Consider the following 26,394-nt stretch of genomic DNA (forward strand, 5'->3'; position numbering starts at 1 on the left):
TTGGATGGACTCTGGGAGTTGGTGATGGACAGGGAGGCCTGGCGTGCTGCGGTTCATGGGGTCACAAAGAGTCGGACATGACTGAGCAACTGAACTGAACTGAAACTATTTGAAATAAAATTAAAATGAAAAATTAACTTCCTCAATAGCACCAACCCATATATTATGGTACAGAACTCTCTTATCCAGTACAGTAGCCACTAGTTACATGTGGCTATTTAATGTGAATAGTTTAAATTAGTTGAAATAAATTAAAATGAAAAATTAACTTCCTCAATAGCACCAACCACTTTTCAAGTGCTCATGGCCACATGCAACTTACGAGTACCATATAGGACAGTATTGACATAGAATATTTCCGTCATCATAGAAAGTTCTGTGGAACAGTGCTGTTCTGGAAACTTTATTGTTATTCCTGTTACATTTAAACCTAGAATTGAATTGTGTGCTTGTTAAAAGGTAGGGATTAAATTTCTTTTTTCCCAGATAGTTCTTCATTAACCTAATACCACTTTTTGAAAAGATCGTTCCTTCCCCATTACTCTCCAGTGTCATCTTTGTCATAATGAAATGCCCTTATGTGCATGGATGTTTCTAAATTATTTTTTCCTCCAGTCTATTTATCTGTCTCTTTGCCAATACCAAATTGTCTCAAGTATTTTAGTTTTATAATAAGTTTTAGTGTCTAGTAGAATAAATACTCTTTGAGATTTTGATTAGAATTTTATGAATCTCTAGGTCAGTTGGAGAATTAACTTTTTTGTAATAGTAAGTCTTCAAAATCATGATCATTATATCTCTCATCTACTTACCTAATGTCTCTCTAAATCTCTTTCCTGAAAAACACCTTGTATATATTTGTTAGATTTATTACCAGGTATTTGATGTTTTCTGAAGCTATTATAATTGGTAACTTTAAAAATCTTACTTTTTGTTGGCTGGCATGTAGAAATATAGCTGGTTTTTTAAAGTGATTGAAGTATAGCTCATCTTATATCCAGCAACCTTATTAAATTCACTTGTTTATTTATCCATAGATATTTTCACCTCTCTGCATACATCTCATATCAGTTGTAACTAATGACAATTAGATGGAGAAAAATACATTTAATAAAATTCAACACTGAGATAATCATCTTGTCTTTCTCTTTTAAACTGCAGATATGGTGAATTGCATTTGTTGATTATAAAATGTTGAACTACCTTGCATTTCTGTACTAAACCCATTTTGTCAGTGAGTTATTATAGTTTTTCTATATCACTGAATTCAGTTTCCTTGCATTTTGTTTAGAATTTTTTGCATTTATGTTCCTGAATGAGATTAGTCTATAATTTTTTTAATCTTGTCCTGCCATTTCAATTTGAGTATCAAGATTTTGCTAGCCTCAGAAAAGAACTTCTGAAATATTTCCTCTTTTTCTGTTATTGAAAGAGTTTATGTAAGTTTGATGGTGTGGGGATTTTATTTTTCTGTCAATATTTGGTAGATTTCGCTGATAAAGCCATCCAGTTTTCTTGTGATACTGTTTTCCCTTCATTTCAGTCTGATACTCTTTGTGTTTTAATTGGAATATTTAGTCTGTTTGCAGTTAATGCAACTATTGATAGATGTGAGCCTAGATCTACCACCTTATCATTGGTTTCCGTTTTTTCCCAATCTAGTCTATCCTTTTTCTCTTCTTTCTCCTGGACTAAGTGTTTTTTACTACTCTGTTTTCCCCTTTTATTAACTTGGTAGTTTTAGTCTCTTACTATTTAATGGTTATCCCAGAGGGTACAGAATGTACATTTCACTTATTAACATCTATTATGAATTAGAAATTTTACCTCTTCCAGGACTGTCCAAGGCCCTCAGAACCCTTTCATTCCATCTAAGCCTCAAGTATGTGTGTATGCTTAGTTACTGAGTTGTGTCGCTCAGTGTTTGCGACCCCGTAGACAGTAGCCCACCAGGCTCCTCTGTCCATGGGATTATCCTGGCAAGAATACTGGAGTGGGTTGCCACTGCCTCCTCCAGAGGATCTTCCAGACCCAGGGATCAAACCCACGTCTCTTCAAGCTCCTGCTTTGCAGGCAGATTCTTTACCACTGAGCCACCTGGGAGGCCCACAGCGGGGTATTACTCAGCCATAAAAGAGAATTAATTCTGCCATAACAACATGGATATACCTAGAGAATATTATGCTTGGTGAAGTAAGTCAGATATACCACTTATATGTAGAATCAAAAAAATATTACAAATGAATGTATATGCAAAACAGAAACAGACTCACATATAGAAAACAAACTAGTGGTTACCAAAAGGAAGAAGAAAATGGGGAGAAACAAATTAGGGTATGGGACTAAGAAATACAAACTACTGTGTATAAAACAGGTTATCAACAGGATTTATTTTATAGCACAGGGAATTAGAGCCATTATTTTGCAATAACTTTTAGTGGAATATAATCTGTAAAAATACTGAATCACCTGAAACTCATAGAATACTGTAAATCAAGTATGCTTCAATTTAAAAAATAAGAATAGGTAATAAGGAGATCAGTCCTGGGTGTTCATTGGAAGGACTGATGTTGAAGCTGAAACTCCAATACTTTGACCACCTGATATGAAGAGCTGACTCTTTGGAAAAGACCCTGATGCTGGGAAAGATTGAGGGCAGGAGGAGAAGGGGACGACAGAGGATGAGATGGTTGGATGGCATTACCAACTCAATGGACATGAGTTTGGGTGGACTCTGGGAGTTGGTGATGGACAGGGAGGCCTGGCGTGCTGCGGTTCATGGGGTCGCAGAGTCACATACGACTGAGCAACTGAACTGAACTGAACTGAAAAAGCCAATTCAAAATGAAACACATTTATTCTGCTCAAGGTTTGTAGGACTTCTTGAACTATGGCTTAATGTCTCATCAGTTTCAGAAAGTTCTTAGCCAGTGTCCCTTCAAAGCTTATGTTTCATTTTCTCTCTTTTTCCTTCGGTAATTCTAACCGTACGTGTTCTACTTTCACACTTCTTTCCTATGTCTTTTACTCTCTGTTCTTTCTATCCTTTGCCTTTCTCTGTTCAAACTGAATATTTTACCTAGCTTTTCTTCCAAATTATAATTTCAGTTTTCAGCTCTAATATGCTGTTAAACTCACCTATGAGTTAATTTCAACTATTATGTTCTTAAGTTATAAAATTTTTATTTGATGCTTTTTCATAGTTTCCAAATTTCTGTAAAAATGCTTGATCTTGTCTTTTATTGTTTTTGAAACTATTAAAAATAGTTATTTGAAGTCTGTCTTTCCTAATCCCTTTATCTAGATCCCTTGTGGGTCTCTTTATATTTGTGATATTCATTCATGTTTTCATATGTGTTCAGTTATTTTTGACTGAGTGCTCAACATAGTTGTAGTGATAACTTAAGTTGTAGTGATAACTTAAGCTTGAAATGGTGTTCTTTTCCTCTAGAAAGTACTTATATTTTTTCTTAGGCGTCTAAGAATCACTTAATCCAGTTTCAAGAATTGAGATCATTTAAAACTGGGTTTTAGTCCCTCAGAATATGATTCCATTTCTTTCTTTTTCTTTTTCATTAAAGTTCCATTTCTCATTTATATCACTCTTAGGCATGGTAGTGGTTTAATTGCCAAGTCGTATAGTGACTCTTGTGACCGCATGGATTGTAGCCCGCCAGGCTCCTTCCATCCATGGGATTTCCCAGGCAGGAATTTTGGAGTGGGTTGCCATTTCCTTCTCCAGGGCATCTTCCTGACCCAGGAATTGAACCGTGGTCTCCTGCATTGCAGGCAGATTCTTTACCAACTAAGCCACCAGGGAAGCCTGCTCTTAAGTATCCCGCGGCTGCTGCTGCTAAGTCGCTTCAGTCGTGTCCGACTCTGTGCGACCCCATAGATGGCAGCCCACCAGGCTCCCCCGTCCCTGGGATTCTCCAGGCAAGAGCATTGGAGTGGGTTGCCATTTCCTTCTCCAATGCATGAAAGTGAAAAGTGAAAGTGAAGTCGTTCAGTCGTGTCCGACTCTTCGCGACCTCATGGACTGCAGCCCACCAGGCTTCTCCGCCCATGGGATTTTCCAAGCCAGAGTACTGGAGTGGGGTGCCATCGCTTTCTCCGCTCTTAGGTATAGTCCCTGGCTAAAGCCTGGGGTTTCCTACAAGGCCAACCACCTAAGAGCAGGCCTCAAACTGGTTTTTTTTTTTTCTTCCTAGATTCATGAGGCTGTCAGTAGCTTTTCAGCCCCTTAGCTACCTTTTCTGAAATCAGTAGACACATCCCTAAGGGAAAAGTGCCCCCAAATACCTGGGCTTCCTTCTCATCTTATATCATGGTTCCAGAATTATGAATTACTTACTTGACTCTCTACTGCCTTCAGACATATTTCCCACTCCAGATTTTCTGCTTTGCAACCAGAAAATTAACCCAAATTACCTAGTGTATCTTTACTATAAGGAGAAAACCTTTTAATTTCCTCTTTTTCTGGATGGCAGATATTCCAAGCATACTCAACTTCAGGAAGGAAGAGTGTAGCACCCATTCAGATGGTGCTGATTTTGTAGATCTTATGATTCATGTTACAAAGCCTGAGAAGCCCTTCCAAGTATCTCTCTGTACAAACTCTTAAGAGATACAGGGACTATGAATCATGGTGTGTGAAGTCGTTCAGTCATGTCCAAATCTGCGACCCCATGGACTGTAGCCTACCAGGCTCCTCTGTGCGTGGGATTCTCCAGGCAAGAGTACTGGAGTGGGTTGCCATTTCCTTCTCCAGGGGATCTTCCCGACCCAGGGATCAAACCTGGGTCTCCTGCATTCTAGGCAGATGCTTTAACCTCTAAGCCACCAGGGAAGACCTCAATCATACCAGGTATTAAATAAAATGAAATTTAAAATTAAATAAAAACAGATCTTCTGGGTTGGTGGACACATAGACACCCACCAGTTAATTTGGACAGTCCCAAATTAATTAATTAAATTCAAGCAAAGAAATTAACTAATTATTGGAGAGAATGTTATTAACGAAAGCAAATATTATAAACAGAGAAAGCAGAAAATGGCCTGAAAGGACCAGGGTTTGTACAGTCAGATATACAGTGGTTCTTCACCTGATGCAAGACCCCAGTGACTAGAGGATAGATGAGAATGTTTATGGGGACTTCATAGTATGATAGGCCTCAGTCCATAGTGTTCAGTTCAGTTCAGTTCAGTTCAGTTGCTCAGTCGTGTCTGACTCTTTGCTACCCATGAAATGCAGTACACCAGGCCTCCCTGTCCATCACCAACTCCTGAGTTCACTCAAACTCACGTCCATCGAGTCGGTGATGCCATCCGGCCATCTCATTCTGTCGTCCCCTTCTCCTCCTGCCCCCAATCCCTCCCAGCATCAGAGTCTTTTCCAATGAGTCAACTCTTCGCGTGAGGTGGCCAAAGTACTGGAGTTTCAGCTTTAGCATCAGTCCTTCCAAAGAAATCCCAGGACTGATTTCCTTTAGAATGGACTGGTTGGATCTCCTTGCAGTTCAAGACCTCTCAAGAGTCTTCTCCAACACCACAGTTCAAAAGCATCAATTCTTAAGCGCTCAGCTTTCTTTCACAGTCCAACATCCATACATGACCACCGGAAAAACCATAGCCTTGACTAGACGGACCTTTGTTGGCAAAGTAATGTCTCTGCTTTTGAATATGCTGTCTAGGTTGGTCATAACCCTCCTTCCAAGGAGTAAGTGTCTTTAAATTTCATGGCTGCAATCACCATCTGCAGTGATTTTGGAGCCCAGAAAAATAAAGTCTGACACTGTTTCCACTGTTTCCCCATCTATTTCCCATGAAGTGATGGGACCAGATGCCATGATCTTAGTTTTCTGAATGTTGAGCTTGAAGCCCACTTTGCCACTCTCCTCTTTGACTTTCATCAAGAGGCTTTTTAGTTCCTCTTCACTTTCTGCCATAAGGGTGGTGTCATCTGCATATCTGAGGTTATTGATATTTCTCCTGGCAATCTTGATTCCAGCTTGTGCTTCTTCCAGCCCAGGGTTTCTCATGATGTACTCTGCATATAAGTTAAATAAGCAGGGTGACAATATACAGCCTTGACATACTCCCTTTCCTATTTGGAACCAGTCTGTTGTTCCACGTCCAGTTCTAACTGTTGCTGCCTGACCTGCATATAGGTTTCTCAAGAGGCAGGTCAGGTGCTCCGGTATTCCCATCTCTTTCAGAATTTTCCAGTTTATTGTGATCCACACAGTCAAAGGCTTTGGCATAGTCAATAATGCGGAAATAGATGTTTTTCCAGAACTCTCTTGCTTTTTCGATGAGCCATAGTGTTAATGAATGCTAAATGCAAGAAGAGGGGCAGTTCTGAAGAACAGAGAATTCTCTTGCCCCACATACGAGTAGTATGGAAGAAAAATATAGAGATGATTTAAGTTTCTGGTGTTATTTTTCTCCAGAGAACATTTATCTTTGCTTCTGGCACCAGACACTGGTAGAGCAAGAAGATTTGTGTAAAGTTATTGTAATACTAAGAGTAGGCTAGTGAAAGTGAAGTCACTCAGTCGTGTCCGACTCTTTGGGACCCCATGGACTGTAGCCTATCAGGCTCCTCTGTCCATGGGATTTTCCAGGCAAGAGTGCTGGAGTGGATTGCCATTTCCTTCTCCAGGGGATCTTCCCGACCCAGGAGTCGAAGCCGGGTCTCCCGCATCGCAGGCAGATGCTTTACCGTCTGAGCCACCGGGGAAGCCCAAGAGTAGGCTAAGAATTCCAAAATTCTGAGACTGAAGAAGACGTTTGTTTCTCATTCACATAGGTATCTAGGACGGTTTGCCTAATAATCTAGGACAGTTGTTCACAGTTTGGATTGCTCTCTTGCTTACACTGATTTAGACACCTAGGTTGCTTCCACTTTGAAGCTCTTCTATCTCCTAGGGCCTTGTCATTACATGCATGGGTGAAGATGGCTGACTGTCCAGATTCCAGCTGGCAGAGAGGGAAAGAAAGCATTGGAGGAGGCATACAGTTGCCTTCTAGGTTCTAGCCTAGAGATGGCACAGATCACTTTTTTCCACTTCCATTATTGAGAACTTAGTCATGTGGTCCCATGTAGCTGAATATGGGCTAGAACATGTAAACTAGCTAAATGCCCTGGTAGGATAAGATATAATACATTTTGGTGGACAGCTGACCAGTTCTATAACATCTGTAATGAAAAATATGACTAGAAAAATATTAAGAGATAGAATTTAGTTTGGGCAACACCCAAGTGCCAGGACAAATTTGAACTTTGTCCTATAACCACAAAGAAAGCCAATAACTGTTTCTGAGCAGGGAAGTGAAATGATTTGAAATAATTATTCTGGAAATATTGGGCAAAAAGATTGCTACTACAGGAGTCCAGAAGTACAAAATAAGAAAATAAGCAATTGTGATGTCCATGATGGGGAAGGAGAAAAGACAAAATGCACCAGTACTGTTCAGAACACATGGAATGTCAAGTATTGACAACGAACAGGTATTGGGCACTTTGCATTGATTAACTTATTTAATTCTCAGAAAAACCCTCATTATCCCCATCCTACTAATGAGAAAACTGAGACATGGGGTGCGCATTGCAACAGAAGCCAAGTCATAGAGTTAAAGCTATGGGAGTGATTAGCAAACGTAGGCAGCATTTGTAGATTGCTCTGAGCAAGTTTGTCCATGAAGGTAGGAAAGAGGCGAGACATTAGATGATGGAGAAACATCATCGGGTAACAACCACAGCTCTGACCTTTATTGAGCACTTCCTGTATGTTGACTGCTGATCTAAGGTTTGTGTGCAAGTTATCTCACGTCCATGGTATAGGTGAGAAGACCTAATTTGCCCAGAGTCACAAAGCTAGTAAATGACAGGGCTGGAAATGTTTTCTTCGGGAGTAGAACGAGCTGTCCATTTGAAATCCAGCTCAAAATTCTTTGTCTTCTCAGGTACTAACCTGTGTTCTCTCTCTCTCCCACCGCAACCCTCTTTTTCCCCCATTCATCTGTGTTCTCTTAATACATTTTGACTTGGACCAGACATTTTAGCACTTAATTATTGCCTAGTACTTTCCTGGTATTTATTTAGATAAGTTTGTATTAACTAGTCACACATGAATCCTTTGTTTTGATTCATTTTCTTAAATAGTATTTCCTAAATTTGACACCATTTAGCTATTAACATACTGATTAAAGACTATTTTTTCCATGCCTTCTAAACTGTAACATGATAATCTTGTATTAAATGTGTCTGCCACTTTCTTAACAGGTAGATGCTGGCTGGATTGGATTTTGGTCTATAGTTGGAGGCTGTGTTGTTGGAATAGCTATGGCAAGGTGAGAATATTTTACGGTAAACATGTGAGTGAGCAGAATCAAAAAAAAGAGCCCAAAGGGAAACTCAGCTACCCTAGATAAACATTAACATTTAAGGAAAAGTAAAACAGGCAAAAGTCAAAAAAAGGACACTTGTTCAGGCTATAAGAAAATCCACACACAGTAGGTAGAATTTGCTGCTACAAGAAACCTTCTCAGGAGTCCACTGTAAAATGTTCTTGGAGACTAGAGATGTATTTCCAGTGTATTAAGCTTCCTCTCTCCATATTTTTAAAGAACAGCATCTACAAATGGGACTCAAGGAAAGATGATACAATAATAAAGGCAGATTGATAGTTACCAGGAGTAGAAAAGAATTGAAGGGAATCATTCATAAGAGCATACCTAGAATTTTCCATGAAAAGTCAGTATCCTGATTAGCAAATATTTATTTCTGGGCTTTTTTGACAGGTATGACCCTATGGTTATCCCATTTTGATGAAAAGTGCCCATAAAGACTTTGAGTTTTATCAAACTCTCTTTAATCTTAACCCAATATGACAACACATTTTTAGAATGAGTCAGAATAAGGGAAAATCTCATTTATTCTAAAAAAAAAAAGAAAAGAATGAAAATGTCACTCATGTAGGTGACTACCTATAAAACCACTCTTGGTGTTTCCAGTGAGATAATATTCATTCACTTTTCGATCTGGGTTACAGATATGAATTTGGGAGTCATCCACCTGTAAGTAGTAAGTAAGGCCACAGCTGTAGGTGTGAATACCTAGGAAAATAGTATAAAGAAAAAAGAGAAGAATCTAGGACTGAGTTTGAAAAACTCCAAAGACAAATGAGTGAGCAGACATGTAGGAAGAAACCTAGGGAAGTGCAATGTCATGCACTCTAAGAAGGAAATGATCACCAATGTAGGATGCTACTGAGATGTCAGGACTGATTTAGGAATATGTGAGGGTTGATTTGGGGCTTAGCTGAGGGGTGACAGCAAGATGAAATGTGGAAGCAGTGAAAATGCAGAAGCATTTTGAGACATATTCCTTATAAAGGAAGGAAATAGCTGTGAGGTTGACAAAAATGTTTGGGATATAGTTTCTTGGGCTTTATTAATATGAGTATTATGGACTGAATGTGTCCCCTCAAAATTCATATATTGAGACTCTAATCTCCAGTGTGTGGGTGTAAGGAGATGGGGCCCTTGAGACGTGGTATAAACTGAAAGTTTGTCTCCCCAAAATCAACCATTGAGATCCTAATCTCCAGTGTGATGGTATTAGGAGATGGGGCCTTTGAGAGCTGATTGGGTCATAAAGGCAAAGCCCTCATGAATGGGATCAGGACTCATAAAAAGGACCACGAGAGCTCCCCTGTGCTTCTACCACGTGAGGACGCAGAGAGCAGTCGGCAGTCTGCAGCCCAGAAGAGGGCCTTACCAGAACTCGACCGTGCTGGCACCCCAGTTTCAGACTTCTAACCTCTGGAACTGTGAGAAATAAAGTCCTGTGGTTTATAAGCCCCCCCCAAAAAAATTCATTCACTTTCCAAATCATTTTACCCTATTTAATCAAAAACAAAATTGGGTAATCAACTTTACCAGGAAGGGAAGAATATAGCTACATATTTGGGGAGATCAAGTAAGATATGTGAAACACCTAACTGTCTAAATACTTAAACATAATTGACACAGGGTAATATTATATCTAGACCTTATAGTTTGCATAGTGTTTCTGGGCTAATAAAAGAATATATTGACACTTATTTCTAAATCACTTTTTCTGATGTTTTTATAAGTTAGGAAATATAATAAAATCAAAAAGCTAAAGAAGAATATGAGCACAGCTATTTGTACAAAATCACTACACTGATACTATCACTTTTGATAAGAATCCTATTTAATTTTTCTAATTAAATCTCCAAACCAATGATAGTGAGTCATCATTTACCAAATCCTTTTCTGAGCATCACATCAGTCAAAGAGGGACAAATTAGACATATATGCCTTTCTCTGTATTTTTTCTACAAACCCTTAATTTTAACTTTATGGAAATAGAACTAGAGGGGAAAATTAGAATGAGGACATTTCTGTTTTTAAATTGTTGAAATGGAAGTTTTAAAAAGTATAACCCTTACTCTGGAATCCAAAGTCAATTATAATATCTTCTAAGCCTAAAATCAATTTTTAAATTATATTCAAAACAGCCTTTATGGGGTCCCTAGAATGGAATGTCCTTATAGACATGAGTGCTTTAGGTGATTGTTTTTTCATGCGTGTGATTATGTTACTAAAGGTTGGGCTTCCCTGGCGGTTCAGATGGTAAAGAGTATTCCTGCAATGCAGAAGACTCAGGTTTGATCCCTGCATAGGGAAGATTCTCCTGGAGAAGGGACTAGCAACCCACTCCAGTATTGTTACCTGGAGAATTCCATGGACAGAGGAGCCTGGCAGGCTACAGTCCATGGCATTGCAAGGAGTCAGACACAACTGAGTGACTAACACTTTCATTTTCACATACTACTCAAGGTTACTACTAAATGTACTACTTTGGTCTTAACAGTACACTTTGATGGTATTAGCCCATTTGAAAGGACTAGGTCTCCAAAATTGGTGGTCGGTTTAGTCTTATGTGATCAAGCCCTGGAAAACTTACTAACTGTTCAACTTCACTCAACTGGTTGTACCAGAAAACTGTTTTATTCTCTCATACCAGCCATCTGCCTATCTCACCAGTAAGTTCATGCCACATCACTTAATATAAACCAAAAAAGTAATGAGCATAGAATTAAAACAAAGCTTTTGGATTTTCTTGAGGAGCATTTCCATCAAGCTGTGGAACATTTTTCAGAGTACATAAGAATTTTCTTTTTGTCAACTTTCATAGTAGAAAACTAAGCAAAGTCACTGGGCAAAGGTGCATCATTTTTCCCACCAAAAGATGGCATCAGCTCTCCTAGGAAGTCGTTTTAGTCTAGATAACACCTTACAAACATGATTAACCACGTCATGTCAAATACGTGCAAAATGAAAGAGAGTATTGCAAGTCATATCATTACAATAGAAATTAAAATCTATTTTACAAAAACAAAGAGAAAACATGGTAAATGTTATATTTGTGAAGGGATCAGTTTTTCTACAATAGTAACAATTCTGAAGGACAGAGTAAGTTGTGTACAGGCAGAGGCAGACAGTTGTGCTTATACAATCAGTGGTTCATCAGCAGATGAGGAAAAATGGTTGGCAAATGGACAGGTTTTTGGTCATGACTAAATAGTAAGTACCTCTACCAGGAGTTTCATTATAATTCAAGACAAAGCAGGATTTTCAAGAACTTAAAATGCTATGAACCATTATGAACAAATTTTATAGAACACATTCAGGATTCTAGAGGTATGTTCTTGCTCTTACAAACCTTACAGTCTGATAGGGAAGAAAAGCAATAAATGCAAAAGCAAGAGATACTTCAACAAATACCGTGGAGAAAATAAAGAGTGTGAGGATGGGTTGGGGAGGGCCATGAGCACAGAGAGCCTTCCTGAACTGAGACCTGAATGACCTAAGGAGTAAGCAGGAGTAAGTCATGTGACAGTCTGGAGATGCCAGCATTCCAGGACAGGGGCAGAAGCTACAGCTGCTAGGGGAAACAACCTTAGTATGTAGGAGAAACAGAAGCAGGGCTGTGGGAGTGAAGAATAGTAAGGCAAAGGGAAAGTGGAGGCAGAAACCAGATCAGGACCAGGAAGGACCCCAAAGGCTCTGATGTAAGGATTTATATTTGGCTCTACATGACTTTGAATTTTGGGAGAGCTGTCTTTGTAAGTTTTTAATCAACATTGGCCCATTTTCTAAGACTAGGACATTATGTCGGAGAAGGCAATGGCACCCCACTCCAGTACTCTTGCCTGGAAAATCCTATGGATGGAGGAGTCTGAAAGGCTGCAGTCCATGGGGTTGCTGAGGGTCGGACACTACTGAGCGGCTTCACTTTCACTTTTCACTTTCATGCATTGGATAAGGAAATGGCAACCCACTCAAGTGTTCTTGTCTGGAGAATCCCAGGGATGAGGGAGCCTGGTGGGCTGCCATCTCTGGGGTCGCACAGAGTCGGACATGACTGAAGTGACTTAGTAGCTTAGCAGCAGGACATTATGTGCTCATTATAGGATGTTTGGAAATTATAGAAAAATATATAAAGAAAGTAAAAGTGGCAATTAAAAACTAAGAATCTATCCTGTAACTTATATTAATAGATACATAACAGAGATCACATTTTATGTGTTTTTTAAAAGGAAAAAAAAAATCACAGCAACACTTATCACGTACAGATACTCATGCACACAAGCACATAAAATGTATCAGTTTTTAAAAATGTAACAACTTGCTTTTAAAATAATGCATTGAAAAGTTTCAAGATACTATTGTTTAATGAAAGTGTGTCATTGATGTAAAGAGGATTTTAAAAATCCAGCTAGGATTAATACATTGTTTCTTTCCAGGTTTGCAGATTTTATCAGGGGCATGCTGAAACTAATTCTGCTCCTCCTGTTTTCTGGGGCTACACTCTCATCCACGTGGTTTACCCTGACCTGTTTGAACAGCATCACACACCTGCCTTTAACCACAGGTAAACACAGACTGTTTTGAATTTTGAATGAATATTTTCAGTTTATAAAAGCATATATACACTGACAGTAGGGCTTTTTCCATAAGTAATTGTTATGTATACAAACTCAATGAAACTAAGCCATGCCCACGGGGCAACCCAAGACGGGCGGGTCATGGTGGAGAGGTCTGACAGAATGTGGTCCAGTGGAGAAGGGAATGGCAAACCACTTCAGTATTCTTGCCTTGAGAACCCCATGAACAGTATGAAAGGCAAAATGATAGGATACTGAAAGAGGAACTTCCCAGGTCAGTAGGTGCCCAATATGCTGCTGGGGATCAGTGGAGAAATAACTCCAGAAAGAATGAAGGGATAGAGCCAAAGCAAAAACAATACCCAGCTGTGGATGTGACTGGTGATAGAAGCAAGGTCCAGTGCTGTAAAGAGCAATATTGCATAGGAACCTGGAATGTCAGGTCCATGAATCAAGGCAAATTGAAAGTGGTCAAATGAGATGGCAAAAGTGGACATCGACATTCTAGGAATCAGTAAACAAAAATGGACTGGAATGGGTGAATTTAACACGGATGACCATTATATCTACTACTGCGGGCAGGAATCCCTCAGAAGAAATGGAGTAGCCATCATGGTCAACAAAAGAGTCCAAAATGCAGTACTTGGATGCAATCTAAAAAACGACAGAATGATCTCTGTTCGTCTCCAAGGCAAACTGTTCAATATCACAGTAATCCAAGTCTATGCCCCAACCAGTAATGCTGAAGAAGCTGAAGTTGAACGGTTTTATGAAGACCTACAAGACCTTTTAGAACTAACACCCGAAAAAGATGTCCTTTTCATTATAGGGGACTGGAATGCAAAAGTAGGAAGTCAAGAAACACTTGGAGTAACTGGCAAATTTGGCCTTGGAGTGCGGAATGAAGCAGGGCAAAGACTAATAGAGTTTTGCCAAGAAAATGCACTGGTCATAGCAAACACCCTTTTCCAACAACACAAGAGAAGACTCTACACATGGACATCACCAGATGGTCAACACCGAAATCAGATTGATTATATTCTTTGCAGCCAAAGATGGAGAAGCTCTATACAGTCAACAAAAACAAGACCAGGAGCTGACTGCGGCTCAGATCATGAACTCCTTATTACCAAATTCAGATTCAAATTGAAGAAAGTAGGGAAAACCACTAGACCATTCAGGTACGACCTAAATCAAATCACTTATGTTTATACAGTGGAAGTGAAAAATAGATTTAAGGGACTAGATCTGATAGATAGAGTGCCTGATGAACTATGGAATGAGGTTCTTGACATTGTACAGGAGACAGGGGTCAAGACCATCCCCATGGAAAAGAAATGCAAAAAAAGCAAAATGGCTGTCTGGGGAGGCCTTACAAATAGCTGTGAAAAGAAGAGAAGCGAAAAGCGAAGGAGAAAAGGAAAGATCTAAGCATCTGAATGCAGAGTTCCAAAGAATAGCAAAAAGAGAATAGAAAGCCTTCTTCAGCGATCAATGCAAAGAAATAGAGGAAAAGAACAGAATGGGAAAGACTAGAGATCTCTTCAAGAAAATTAGAGATACCAAGGGAACATTTCATGCAAAGATGGGCTCGATAAAGGACAGAGATGGTCTGGACCTAACAGAAGCTGAAGATATTAAGAAGAGGTGGCAAGAATACACAGAAGAACTGTACAAAAAAGATCTTCACGACCCGGATAATCACGATGGTGTGATCACCAATCTAGAGCCAGACATCCTGGAATGGGAAGTCAACTGGGCCTTAGGAAGCATCACTATGAACAAAGCTAGTGGAGGTGATGGCATTCCAGTTGAGCTCTTTCAAATCCTGAAAGATGATGCTGTGAAAGTGCTGCACTCAATATGCCAGCAAATTTGGAAAACTCAGCAGTGGCCACAGGACTGGAAAAGGTCAGTTTTCAATCCAATTCCAAAGAAAGGCAATGCCAAAGAATGCTCAAACTACCGCACAATTGCACTCATCTCACGTGCTAGTAAAGTAATGCTCAAAATTCTCCAAGCCAGGCTTGCGCAATACGTGAACCATGTACTTCCAGATGTTCAAGCTGGTTTTAGAAAAGGCAGAGGAACCAGAGATCAAATTGCCAACATCCGCTGGATCATGGAAAAAGCAAGAGAGTTCCAGAAAAACATCTCTTTCTGCTTTATTGACTATGCCAAAGCCTTTGACTGTGTGGATCACAATAAACTGTGGAAAATTCTGAAAGAGATGGGAATACCAGACCACCTGACCTGCCTCTTGAGAAATCTGTATGCACGTCAGGAAGCAACAGTTAGAACTGGACACGGAGCAACAGACTGGTTCCAAATAGGAAAAGGAGTATGTCAAGGCTGTATATTGTCACCCTGCTTATTTAACTTCTATGCAGAGTACATCATGAGAAACGGACTGGAAGAAACACAAGCTGGAATCAAGATTGCCAGGAGAAATATCAATAACCTCAGATATGCAAATGACACCACCCTTATAGCAGAAAGTGAAGAGGAACTAAAAAGCCTCTTGATGAAAGTGAAAGAGGAGAGTGAAAAAGTTGGCTTAAAGCTCAACATTCAGAAAACGAAGATCATGGCATCTGGTCCCATCACTTCATGGGAAATAGACGGGGAAACAGTGTCAGACTTTCTTTTTTGGGGCTCCAAAATCACTGCAGATGGTGACTGCGGCCATGAAATTAAAAGACGCTTACTCCTTTGAAGGAAAGTTATGACCAACCTAGATAGCATATTTAAAAGCAGAGACATTACTTTGCCGACTAAGGTCTGTCCTGTCAAGGCTATGGTTTTTCCAGTGGTCATGTATGGATGTGAGAGTTGGACTGTGAAGAAGGCTGAGGGTTGAAGAACTGATGCTTTTGAACTGTGGTGTTGGAGAAGACTCTCGAGAGTCCCTTGGACTGCAAGGAGATCCAACTAGTCCATTCTGAAGGAGATCAGCCCTGGGATTTCTTTGGAGGGAATGATGCTAAAGCTGAAACTCCAGTACTTTGGCCACCTCATGCAAAGAGTTGACTCATTGGAAAAGACTGATGCTGGGAGGGATTGGGGGCAGAGGAGAAGGGGACAACAGAGGATGAGATGGCTAGATGGCATCACTGACTTGATGGACGTGAGTCTGAGTGAACTCCGGGAGTTGGTGATGGACAGGGATGCCTGGCGTGCTGCGATTCATGGGGTCACAAAGAGTCGGGCACGACTGAGCAACTGAACTGAACTGAACTGTCCAGGTATCAGACCATAATTCCATCTAAGAAGGAACTGAAAATATTCCCTTTGGTATTTTGCATATGGAAATGTATAATATTTTGCCTAAGCTTACATAGCTTGGAAAATCATATCAGAGCATAATACAGAAATTTTTGTCTTCTGTAAAGCCATTACATCATTGTTAAACAGGAAGGAAAATGAAGAAAGGCCAAAAGCTATGTTTCAAGGACACACCAGTAAAATTCTTTGAATGAGCAACTATAGGTTTAATTTTTATTTAGGCTTTAAAAAAATTTTTAATCTATATATAATCTATATATTTTAATCTATATAAACTAAAAACAGAAAGAAATAAAAAAGTTCACTATTTCTCCTACCCCTGACCTCTTGCAGCCACCAATCTGTTCTCTGTTTCTATGAGCTTGGTTTTTGTTTTTCTGTTTATTTTTAATTCCACATGTAAGAGAGATCATACAGTATGCGTCTTTCTGTATCTGACTTACTTCACTTAGCATAATATCCTCAAGATCAAAACATGTCACAGATGGCAAGATTTTATTCTTTATGCCTGAGTAGTATTCTATTGCATATATATTCCACAGTTTACCCATTGTTAGGATTAGGTTGCTTCCATATGTTGGCTACAGTAATTAATGCTACAATGAACATGGGGGTGTGGATATCCTTTTGAGCTAATGGTTTCACTTCCTCAGATAAGAAATGAGATTGCTGAATCAAATGGTAGTTCTAATTTTAGTTTTTTGAGGAACCTAAGTACTGTTTTCCATAGTGGCTGCACTAATTTGCATCCCCACCAACAGTACACAAGAGTTGGATTTTCTCCACGTCCTTCCCAACACTTGTTATTTCTTGTCTGATTGGTGATAGCCATTGTGACAGGTGTGGAGTGATATCTCATTGTGATTTTTGATTCATGTTTCTCTGACGATTAATGATACTGAGTTTCTTTTACGTGTCTGTTGGCCATCTGTATGTCTTCTTTGGAAAAATGAGTATTCTGATCTTCTGCCCATTTTTTATTGCATTGTTTGCTTTTTAGTACTGAAGTGTATGAATTCTTAGTATATTTTAGATATTAGCCCCTTATCAGATAAATGGTTTGCAGTTATTTTCTTCCATTCAGTAGGGTGCCTTTTCATTTGTTGATAGCTTCCTTTGCTGTGCAGGAGCTTTTTAATTTGATGTAGTCTCAGTTGTTAATTTTCACTGTTGTTCTTTTGGTGTCAGAAGCAAAAAATTATTGCCAAGCCCTGTGTCAAGGAGTTTACTGTCTCTTTTATATTCCAGGAGTTTTGTGGTTTCAGGTCTTATGGATTCAAGTTATGGTTTCAAGGTTTTATGGATTCAAGTCTCTGATTCATTTTGTGTTAATTTTTGCATATGGTGTAAGATAGTGATCCAATTTCATTCTTTTGCATGTGGTTGTACCATTTTCCGAATATCATTTATTGAAGAGGCTGTTCTTCCCCATTGTATATTCCTGGCTTTTTTGTTGTAAATTAACTGACTGTAAGTGTACAGGTTTTATTCTGGGCTCTCTGTTTTGTTCCACTGATCTGTGTCTGTATTTTAATCTACTATTTAATTACTCTAGCTTTGTTATGTAGTTTGAAATTAGGACATGTGACGCCTCCAGCTTTGTCCCTTTTTACAAGCTTTAGCTATCCAGGGTCTTCTGTGGTTCCTCAAATTTTAGGATTGTTTCTTCTATTTAGACTGTAAAAAATACTATTGGAGGTTTGATAGCTATTGCATTGAATCTGTACATTGCTTTGGGTAGTATGGATGTTTTATCAATAGTTATTCTTCCAATCTATGAGCATGGACTGTCTGTCCACTTATTTGTGTCTTCTTCAGTTTCTTTAATTAATGTCATGTACACGACTGAAGTAGCAGAAGTAGCAGCAGCAGCAGCAGCAGTTTTCAGTATACGGACCTTTCACCTCCTTGGTTAAACTTATTCCTAGATATTTTATTCTTTTGTTATAATTGGAAATGGGATTTTTTTTCCTCGTTTCTCTTTCAGATAGTTTATTACTAGTATAGAGAAATGCAGGATTTTGTGTTGATCTTGTAGCCTACAATTTTACTAAATTTATTAGTTCCTACAGTTTTTTGATGGCATTTTCAGGATTTTCTATGTATAATATCATGTCATCTCCAAATAGTGTCAGTTTTGCTCTTCCTTCCCTGTTTGGATGCTTTTTTTTTTTTTTTCCTTGCCCAATTGCTGTGACTAGGACCCCCAGATACTATGTTGAATAAAAGTGGGGAGAGTGGGCATCCTTGTCTTGTTCCTGATCTTAGAGGAAAAACTTTCAGCTTTTTACCATTGAGTATGATGTTAACTGTGATCTTGTCATATATAGCCTTTGTTATGTTGAGATACATTCCCTCTATAACCTCTTTGTTAAGAGTTTTTATCATAAATGGATGTTGAATTTTGTCAAGTGCATTTTCTCTCTCTATCAAGATGACCACATAGTTTTTCACTCTTCATTTTGTTAACATGGTGGTTAACATTAACTAGTTTGCAGGTGTTGAACCAGTCTTAGATTCTTCGAATAAATCCTACTTGATCATGGTTTATGATCGTTTTAATTTATTGTTAAATTTGGTTTACTAATATTTTGTTGAGAGTTTTTTCATCTATATTCAGCAAGAATATTGGTCTGTAATTTTCTTTTTTTGTGTCATCCTTGTTTGGTTTTGGTATCAGGGTGATGTTGGCCTTTTAAAATGTATTTAGAAATTTCCCCCTCTTCTATTTTTTAGAAGAGTTTGAAAAGGAATTGTGTTAGTTCTCCTTTGAAAGTTTGGTAGAATTCACTAGTGAAGGCTTTTGGTCATGGACTTTTGTTTGTTGAGAGGTTTTTGATTATTGATCCAGTCTTTTTTGCTAGCAACTGATCTGTTCAGATTTTCTATTTCATCATGATTCAGGCTTTGTAGGTTGTATATTTCTAGGAATTTACCCATTTCTTCTAGGTTGTCTATTTTGTTGGCATATAATTGTATCATAGTAGTCTCTTATCCTTTGTGTTTCTGATATCAATTATAACATCTCTTTCATTTCTGATTTTATTTATTTGAGTCCTCTCTCTTTTTTTTTCTTGGTGAGGTTAGCCAAGGAATACAATATTGGCAATTTACATATCATTAGCTCATCCAGTTGACCTGAAATATTTATAACTGCAGTCGTTTCTGATTGTTATTAGTATCATTTGGGAATCTATATTAATCTTTCTGTGGCTGCTATTAATAAGTTACCACAAATGTTGTTGTTCAGTCACTAAGTCATGTCTGACTCTTTGTGACCCCATGAACAGCAGCATTCCAGGCTTCTCTGTCCATCACTAACTCCCTGCGTTTCCTCACACTCATGTACATTGATTCAGTGATGCCACCCAAGCATCTTATCCTCTGTCGTTCCTTCTCCTCTTCCCCTCAATTTCCCCCAGCATCAGGGTCCTTTCCAGTGAGTCAACTTCTCACATCAGCTGGCCAAAGTATTAGAACTTCAGCTTCAGCATCAGACCTTCCAATGAATACTCAGGGTTGATTTCCTTTAGGATTGACTGGTTTGATCTCCTTGCAGTCCAAGGGACTCTCAAGAGTCTTCTCCAGCACCATAGTTCAAAAGTGTCAATTTTTTGGCCTTCAGCCTTCTTTATGGTCCAGCTCTCATATCCATATATGGCTACTGGAAAAACCATACCACAAATGTAGTGACTTAAAAAAAAAAAAAACACAAATTTATTATCTTACATTTCTGTAGGTTAGAAGTGAACTTGAATCTCACTAGGCTAAAGTCAAAATGTGGGCAGACTCTAGGGAAGAATTTGTTTCCTTGCCTTCTCTAACTTCTAGAGGCTGCCCACATTCCTTGGCCTGTGGCTCCCTTCCTCAGTCTGTAAAGCTAGCAATAGCAGGTCAAGTCATCATCTGCATCTTCTGTTTCCTCCCTACAAATCCTTCCTTCCTTCATCATTTGTTCCTTCCTTCCCTCTGAACATCATATTCTGCCTCCTTCCACTTTTAAGGATCCTTGTGATTACATTGGGTTTACTTCAAGTCAGCTGATTAGTATCCTTAATTCCATCTGCAGCCTGAATCCTTTTTTGCCATGTTTAACATATTCACAAATTCCAGGATCTCACACATGAATATCTTTTAGGGGAAGGAGAGGACATTATTCTGCCTGCCACAGGATCTTTTTAGAATTACTTTGACAGATTATTTTATAAGCCAAGAGGGCTCTGTTATTGCTTTTTTACTTTAACAAAAGATTGTTGAAAATGCATATTTTTATTCCATTTGAAAGTAATATTTAGCCACTTTTTAGATTATATGTTTAATTATGGGATTGTTTGTTATAAAGGTAGACTGTAGGCTTATTTAATGTAACAAGCACTTATATGGATAGGAATATAGGAGAGTCTGAGAGTGGCTCTATGGGGACCTGTTACCCAGTGGCATGGACGTTCCGTGAGACTCCATGCATAAGAAGATGGTTCCTTTTGGCTGCATGTAATTAATGTATATTATATATCCCAAGTTGGATTTACATGCTCTGTAATAAAAAGAGCACATCAGAGGCATCAAATCTTTCAAAGACAACCATTTATTTAGGAGTGAGTATAGTGACAGTAGGGCAGTGGGATAAGATATACCCAGCACTACCAAACTGTACCAACCCAGCTGTGGCTATTTAAAAACGAAATAAAAATCCATTTCTTTAAAAAGTGGATATTATTTTTTTAATGGCCACTAAATTATTAAGACATATATATATATTTATTAAATTGTTTGAGCCTAGATGGACAGGGAGGCCTGGCGTGCTGAGGTTCATGGGGTCGCAAAGAGTCAGACACGACTGAGTGACTGAACTGAACTGAACTGAACCATGTAATCAACAGAATTGTTAGCTATTTTCTTTGACTTTGAGGCAGCACTAAAAACTTACTGAGATACAAATGGTGCTGAGAAGGAAGATTGGAAACCTCTGCTCTTTACATCCTGCTAGTATTCCCTCTTTTCAATGTTTATTTTGTTGCTTATAAATGCCAGTTGTCCAGAGTAATCTTTTTTGGATACTTCACACTTTTAATATACTAACATTCCTTCATTAGAGTTTTGAGCAGTTTTGGCAAGTATTCTGAGCCAGAAAATTTTTTTTTATTCTGGTGTAGTTTCAGATTTAGCAGTTATTCAGCATTCTGGTGGAACAGTTTTAGTTTACAGTTCTTCTTGTTCATGGCATTACACTCAAAAGTTTTTTGTGATACTGTATGTCAAGTATGCATCTGTTAGATTTCACAAGAACACAGTCATGAGTACATGATGAACAGACTTTTTTCCTTGAATTAAGTGTAGAATATTCATTATAAGATAGTATGTTCATTGAATAGCCTATATTTTCTATTTGACCTGCTAAAATTAACAGTTTAATCTTTGGATGGCAGCATTATAAATTTAGTTTTTACCTCCTTTTTTTGTCTGGACTTGTAACAATGAGCTTGTTTTACTTTTATAATCAGAAAGCATATTTATTAATATATTTGAAAACTATGCATCTTTTTAAATCTTTAAAGGAAATTGATGTAATTGATCCCAGTCAAGACTTATTTTCCCATTCTGTCCTTAAAAATAATTATGTTGGACAGAAAGGAAAGCAGAATTCTGAAATAAACCAAGGCTAGAATTGAGAAATTGAGTTTGAGGTAGATGTCCTAACCACTGAATTAATAAATTCTCCTGTTTTCAAATGTCAGTTTATTAATGTCACTTAGAAGCTCCCGAATGATATATTTTTAACTTATAAATACACTGGATTAAGGTCTAGATTTGTTCACATACATTCTCTGAATTATCAGAGTATTGTTTTCTCTTTGCCTGATACTTACCAATTAGTAATTACTTGAATATATGTCTTATCTTCATATCAGCCTGGAAATATGGAGCATGGACGTTTGCCTTATAAATTCTGACCCCAGCTCCACCCTAGTACCTAGCACAAGCCCTGAATAATGAGTGAATGAGTGAATGAATGAATGAATGAAGTATATTTTATCTCCATTTTGAACCTCAATAGGTATGACTTATTGCCAATAATAGTCAGGAAGCTTGGCCACTCTATTATTCAGCACTAGCTATAGGAAGGTCAAAGGGCACATTTTAATAGAACAATGGAGAATTTGAATAAATCTGTCACAGATACTCTTTCTTACTGCCTTTGTAAAAGTCTGACCTAATTCCTTTTAAGTAAAAAGTTTTGATGAAGGGGAACTTAGTACAAAATCTAATTATAGACACATCTAGACCTTTAGGCTGATATTTCAAGTCAGTGATGGGAAATTCATGTTTCTTTTTTTTTAACCAGAGTCATTCTTTTTTTAATCAGGAAAATGTCTAGTCTTTTTCCAGTTTCTAGCAAAATTATTATTTCTACTATTACTTTTTGTAAATCAGAAGAATCTGCATGAAAAGTATTTGAAAATATACACCTTAATTATAACAACATAATAAATTAAAAGCTATTAATTTTGTTCAACCCACGTGTTATAAGTGCTACTACTGCTAGAACCTTCTAATGTAATTTTTTTGTAGTTCACTGATCTTGATATTACTGTTGCCATCTCTTCAGAAGAAAAACTAGATTATTCCATACTATCTCAAGGTATACTATTTTCATATGTGTACAAACATCCTCTTGAAGGTTCTCAGTGGTATGCTTCTAATATTTCTGTAGGGAAACTCAATATTTAGTGTTGTATTATATCTTCATTAATTGAATTAGCTGTAATAGGGAAATAAACTCATGATTAGATGAGTTTCAAAATCTTGACTCTTATGCTAAAACAAAACGATGAAAATATATTATTCAGCTTATCTGAGAAATGTCTAGCCTTGCTAGCCACAATTCACATGTCATTTTCACTGAACAGATGAGTACTTTGAAAATGACATTTTGAAAAATGTTAGCACTTTGGTGTTGAGTTGTTGAAACAATGTAATTTAACTGTTTAACAGAAGATGCTTTGGGAGAGGTTCTTTAATGCAAGTTCCTAGAATGCCCGGGGGGTGATAATAGGTAGGGGGGCCCCTTGAGGGTGGTAGCCCACTAAAAGCTGACTTCAAATGGTAAGTGAAGAAAGTTTGTATTGAAAATCATGTGAAATGTATAGACTAGAGAGTAATCCTCTTAATATATTTTCATGCATTTTATCTTTGTTAAGATAATTATGTCCCGTTTTAATAGCATGCAAAGGGATAAAAACAAACACTTTCCCCAAAATGAGGGGAAATGAGAAAACTCAGACAAGGGTGATGAGCATAATTAAAGAAATGCACATTATTAAGGAAATTAGAGATTTTAAGCTTTAAAGAAAGAAGGCTAAGTAGTCAATTATTATTTTCAGTTTTATGAACGAAAAGTGAATTACTCATGTTCGTAACTGATTAAGGGACAAAAATAGAACAGGGATTAAAAGACGAGAATAGATTTATGAAAGGCTCAGCGAAATGCTTCTTACTGAAGAAGGTCTTATAATATTCATCCATGGAGATTTTCAAGGGAAACAAGTCTTCAGGTAGAACCTGTGTTTCTTGAAGGTGGAGGGTTTGACCAGATGGTAAATGTTCCATGATTTAATAGTACATTGCCTTCTGCAGAACCATACATCATTCTTTGGGAGCTTAAAAGTTGCTGATAAACCTCAACCTAGGATGTCTCATTTCTCAACCAGTCTACTCTGGGCCCACTGTTTCAGAGGATTATTAGTTGTGCTTCATTTCTGCAAGATAATAACTATGCTTTCCAACCGTAAGGGACTGTAAACATAACAGTCAGTCTTTATAGGACTGAATTCTGCCAACAAAGGGTCTACATGAGAGACACTCATAAATTAATAACATGCAGAAAGGAACCGTCACCATGAATGAATACTGCAGCCAAATGTGCCCCCTCCTGTTTTGAAACCCTTTCCTGTATTGCAGTTTAAATTAGTGATAGGTCATTAAGGCCACAGCAGTCATTTTTAGGAAGAAAATGTGAGGCTGAGTTGAAAGACACAGGTCAGTGATACAGAGATGTGTATTAGTATGTGTGTATATATAAACATACATATGTATTCTATATATTCAATATGCTCAAAATGTGTGAGGAACAGTAGTTAGCAAGCTTTTGAATGTTTACCATGTGTCTTTACATATATATCTTTATTTCCAAAAGCAGTATTTTCACTTCAGTGTCAAGTTTTAGTTTTTATCAATATTTTTAATAAAGGTCTCATCTATAATAATCCCTAGTTAAGTTTCCTAACTTTTATCATGAAGTAAAAATTCAGTCCATATGCACAATATTAAAAATTTGTCCAATAAAGTGTATTAATGTTAATAAACCTACTCTAGGGAAATTTCTTGACTCTAATCCTTAAAATAATTTTTATGATAAAAATATTATTATTTTATAATCCTTGTTTCATATTTATAATGCTTCTTAATAAAACTGTAAAAAAATTTCTGTTATTATCCTCTATGAAGCACCTTTAAGATTTTGTTTTTAACATCCTAGTTAAGCTTTCTCCCTACACGTATCTAAATTTGTTATTGATCTGCTTAAATTAACCTTAGTCATCATCTGATATAACTTATTCAATAAATGAGCTCTTTCATTACAACCCAGATATATGTTCATATGACCACAACTTTAATGAAAACCTCCCTTTTAAAAATTTTATTTTTAATTGAAGGATAATTACAGTATTGTGTTGGTTTCTGCCATGCATCAACATGAATCAGCCATAGGTGTACATATGTCCCCTCCTTCTTGACCCTCCCTCCCACCTCCACCCCATCCCACCCCTCTAGGTTGTCACAGAGCCCCAGTCTGAGCTCCCTGACTCACACAGCAAATTCCCACTGGCTGTCTGTTTTACATATGATAGTGTATATGTTTCCGTGCTGCTCCCTCCATTCATCTCACCCTTTCCTCCCCGACTGGGTCCACAAGTCTGTCCTCTATGTCCGTGTCTCCATTGCTGCCCTGCAAATAGGTTCATCAGTACCATCTTTCTAGAGTCCATATATATGTGTTAATATATGATATTTATTTTTCTCTTTCTGATTAATTTTACTCTGAATAATAGACTCTAAGTTCATCTACCTCATTAGAACTGACTCAAATGCATTCCTTTTTATGGCTGAGTAATATTCCACTGTATGTATATATATATATATATATATATATATATATATATACACATACACACACACACACACACACACACACACACACACACACCACAGCTTCTTCATCCATTCATCTGTCAGTGGACATCCAGGTTGCTTCCATGTCCTAGCTATTGTAAATAGTGCTGCAATGAACATTGGTGTCCATGTGTCTTTTTCAGTTATGATTTTCTCAGGGTATATGCCCAGTAGTGGGATTGTTGGGTCAGATGATAGTTTTATTCCTAGTTTTTTAAGGAATCTCCATGCTGTCCTCCATAGTGGCTGCATCAATTTATATTCCCACCAACAGTGCAAAAAGGTTCCCTTTTCTCCACACTCTCCAGCTTTTATTGTTTGCAGATTTTTTTGATAATGGCCATTCTAATCAGTGTGAAAAGACTTTGATGCTGGGAGGGACTGGGGGCAGGAGGAGAAGGGGACGACAGAGGATGAGATGGCTGGATGGCATCACTGACTCGATGGACGTGAGTCTGAGTGAACTCTGGGAGTTGGTGATGGACAGAGAGGCCTGGCGTGCTGCGATTCATGGGGTCGCAGAGTCGGACATGACTGAGCGACTGAACTGAACTGAACTGAATATCTCATTGTAGTTTTGATTTTCAGTTCTCTAATAAATAGCTATGTTGAGCATATTTTCATGTGTTTATTATCTATTGGTATGTGTTCTTCAGAGAAATGTCTGTTTAGGTCTTCTGCCCACTTTTTGATTGAGTTGTTTTTCTGGTATTGAGTTGGGTTAGCTGCTTGAAAACCTCCCTTGTTAATCAGCTCTGGATCCTAGGAAATTTTCTTGATATCAAGCTGTAACTCACTTGGAGCAACACATCTCCCACAGAGCAACTTGGCCACGTTCCTTTTCCATTGGCAGCTTTCAGAACACTTGAAGATACCGGTCATGTCTCCATTAGCC

At 38.0% G+C, this 26,394-nt stretch overlaps 1 protein-coding gene across 1 annotated transcript in view; it reads left to right on the top strand.

Moving 5' to 3' along the window:
- The window catches only part of DIRC2 (disrupted in renal carcinoma 2), a 98,241-nt gene that overhangs the window by 56,829 nt on the left and 15,018 nt on the right, over positions 1-26,394 (top strand). The window contains exons 6-7 of the mRNA XM_018045690.1: positions 8,288-8,355; positions 12,843-12,970. Coding sequence (XP_017901179.1) covers positions 8,288-8,355; positions 12,843-12,970 — 196 coding nt within the window. The remainder of the gene's footprint in view (positions 1-8,287; positions 8,356-12,842; positions 12,971-26,394) is intronic.

The sequence above is a fragment of the Capra hircus genome, chromosome 1, assembly GCF_001704415.2.
Source record: "Capra hircus breed San Clemente chromosome 1, ASM170441v1, whole genome shotgun sequence".
NCBI lineage: Eukaryota > Metazoa > Chordata > Mammalia > Artiodactyla > Bovidae > Capra > Capra hircus.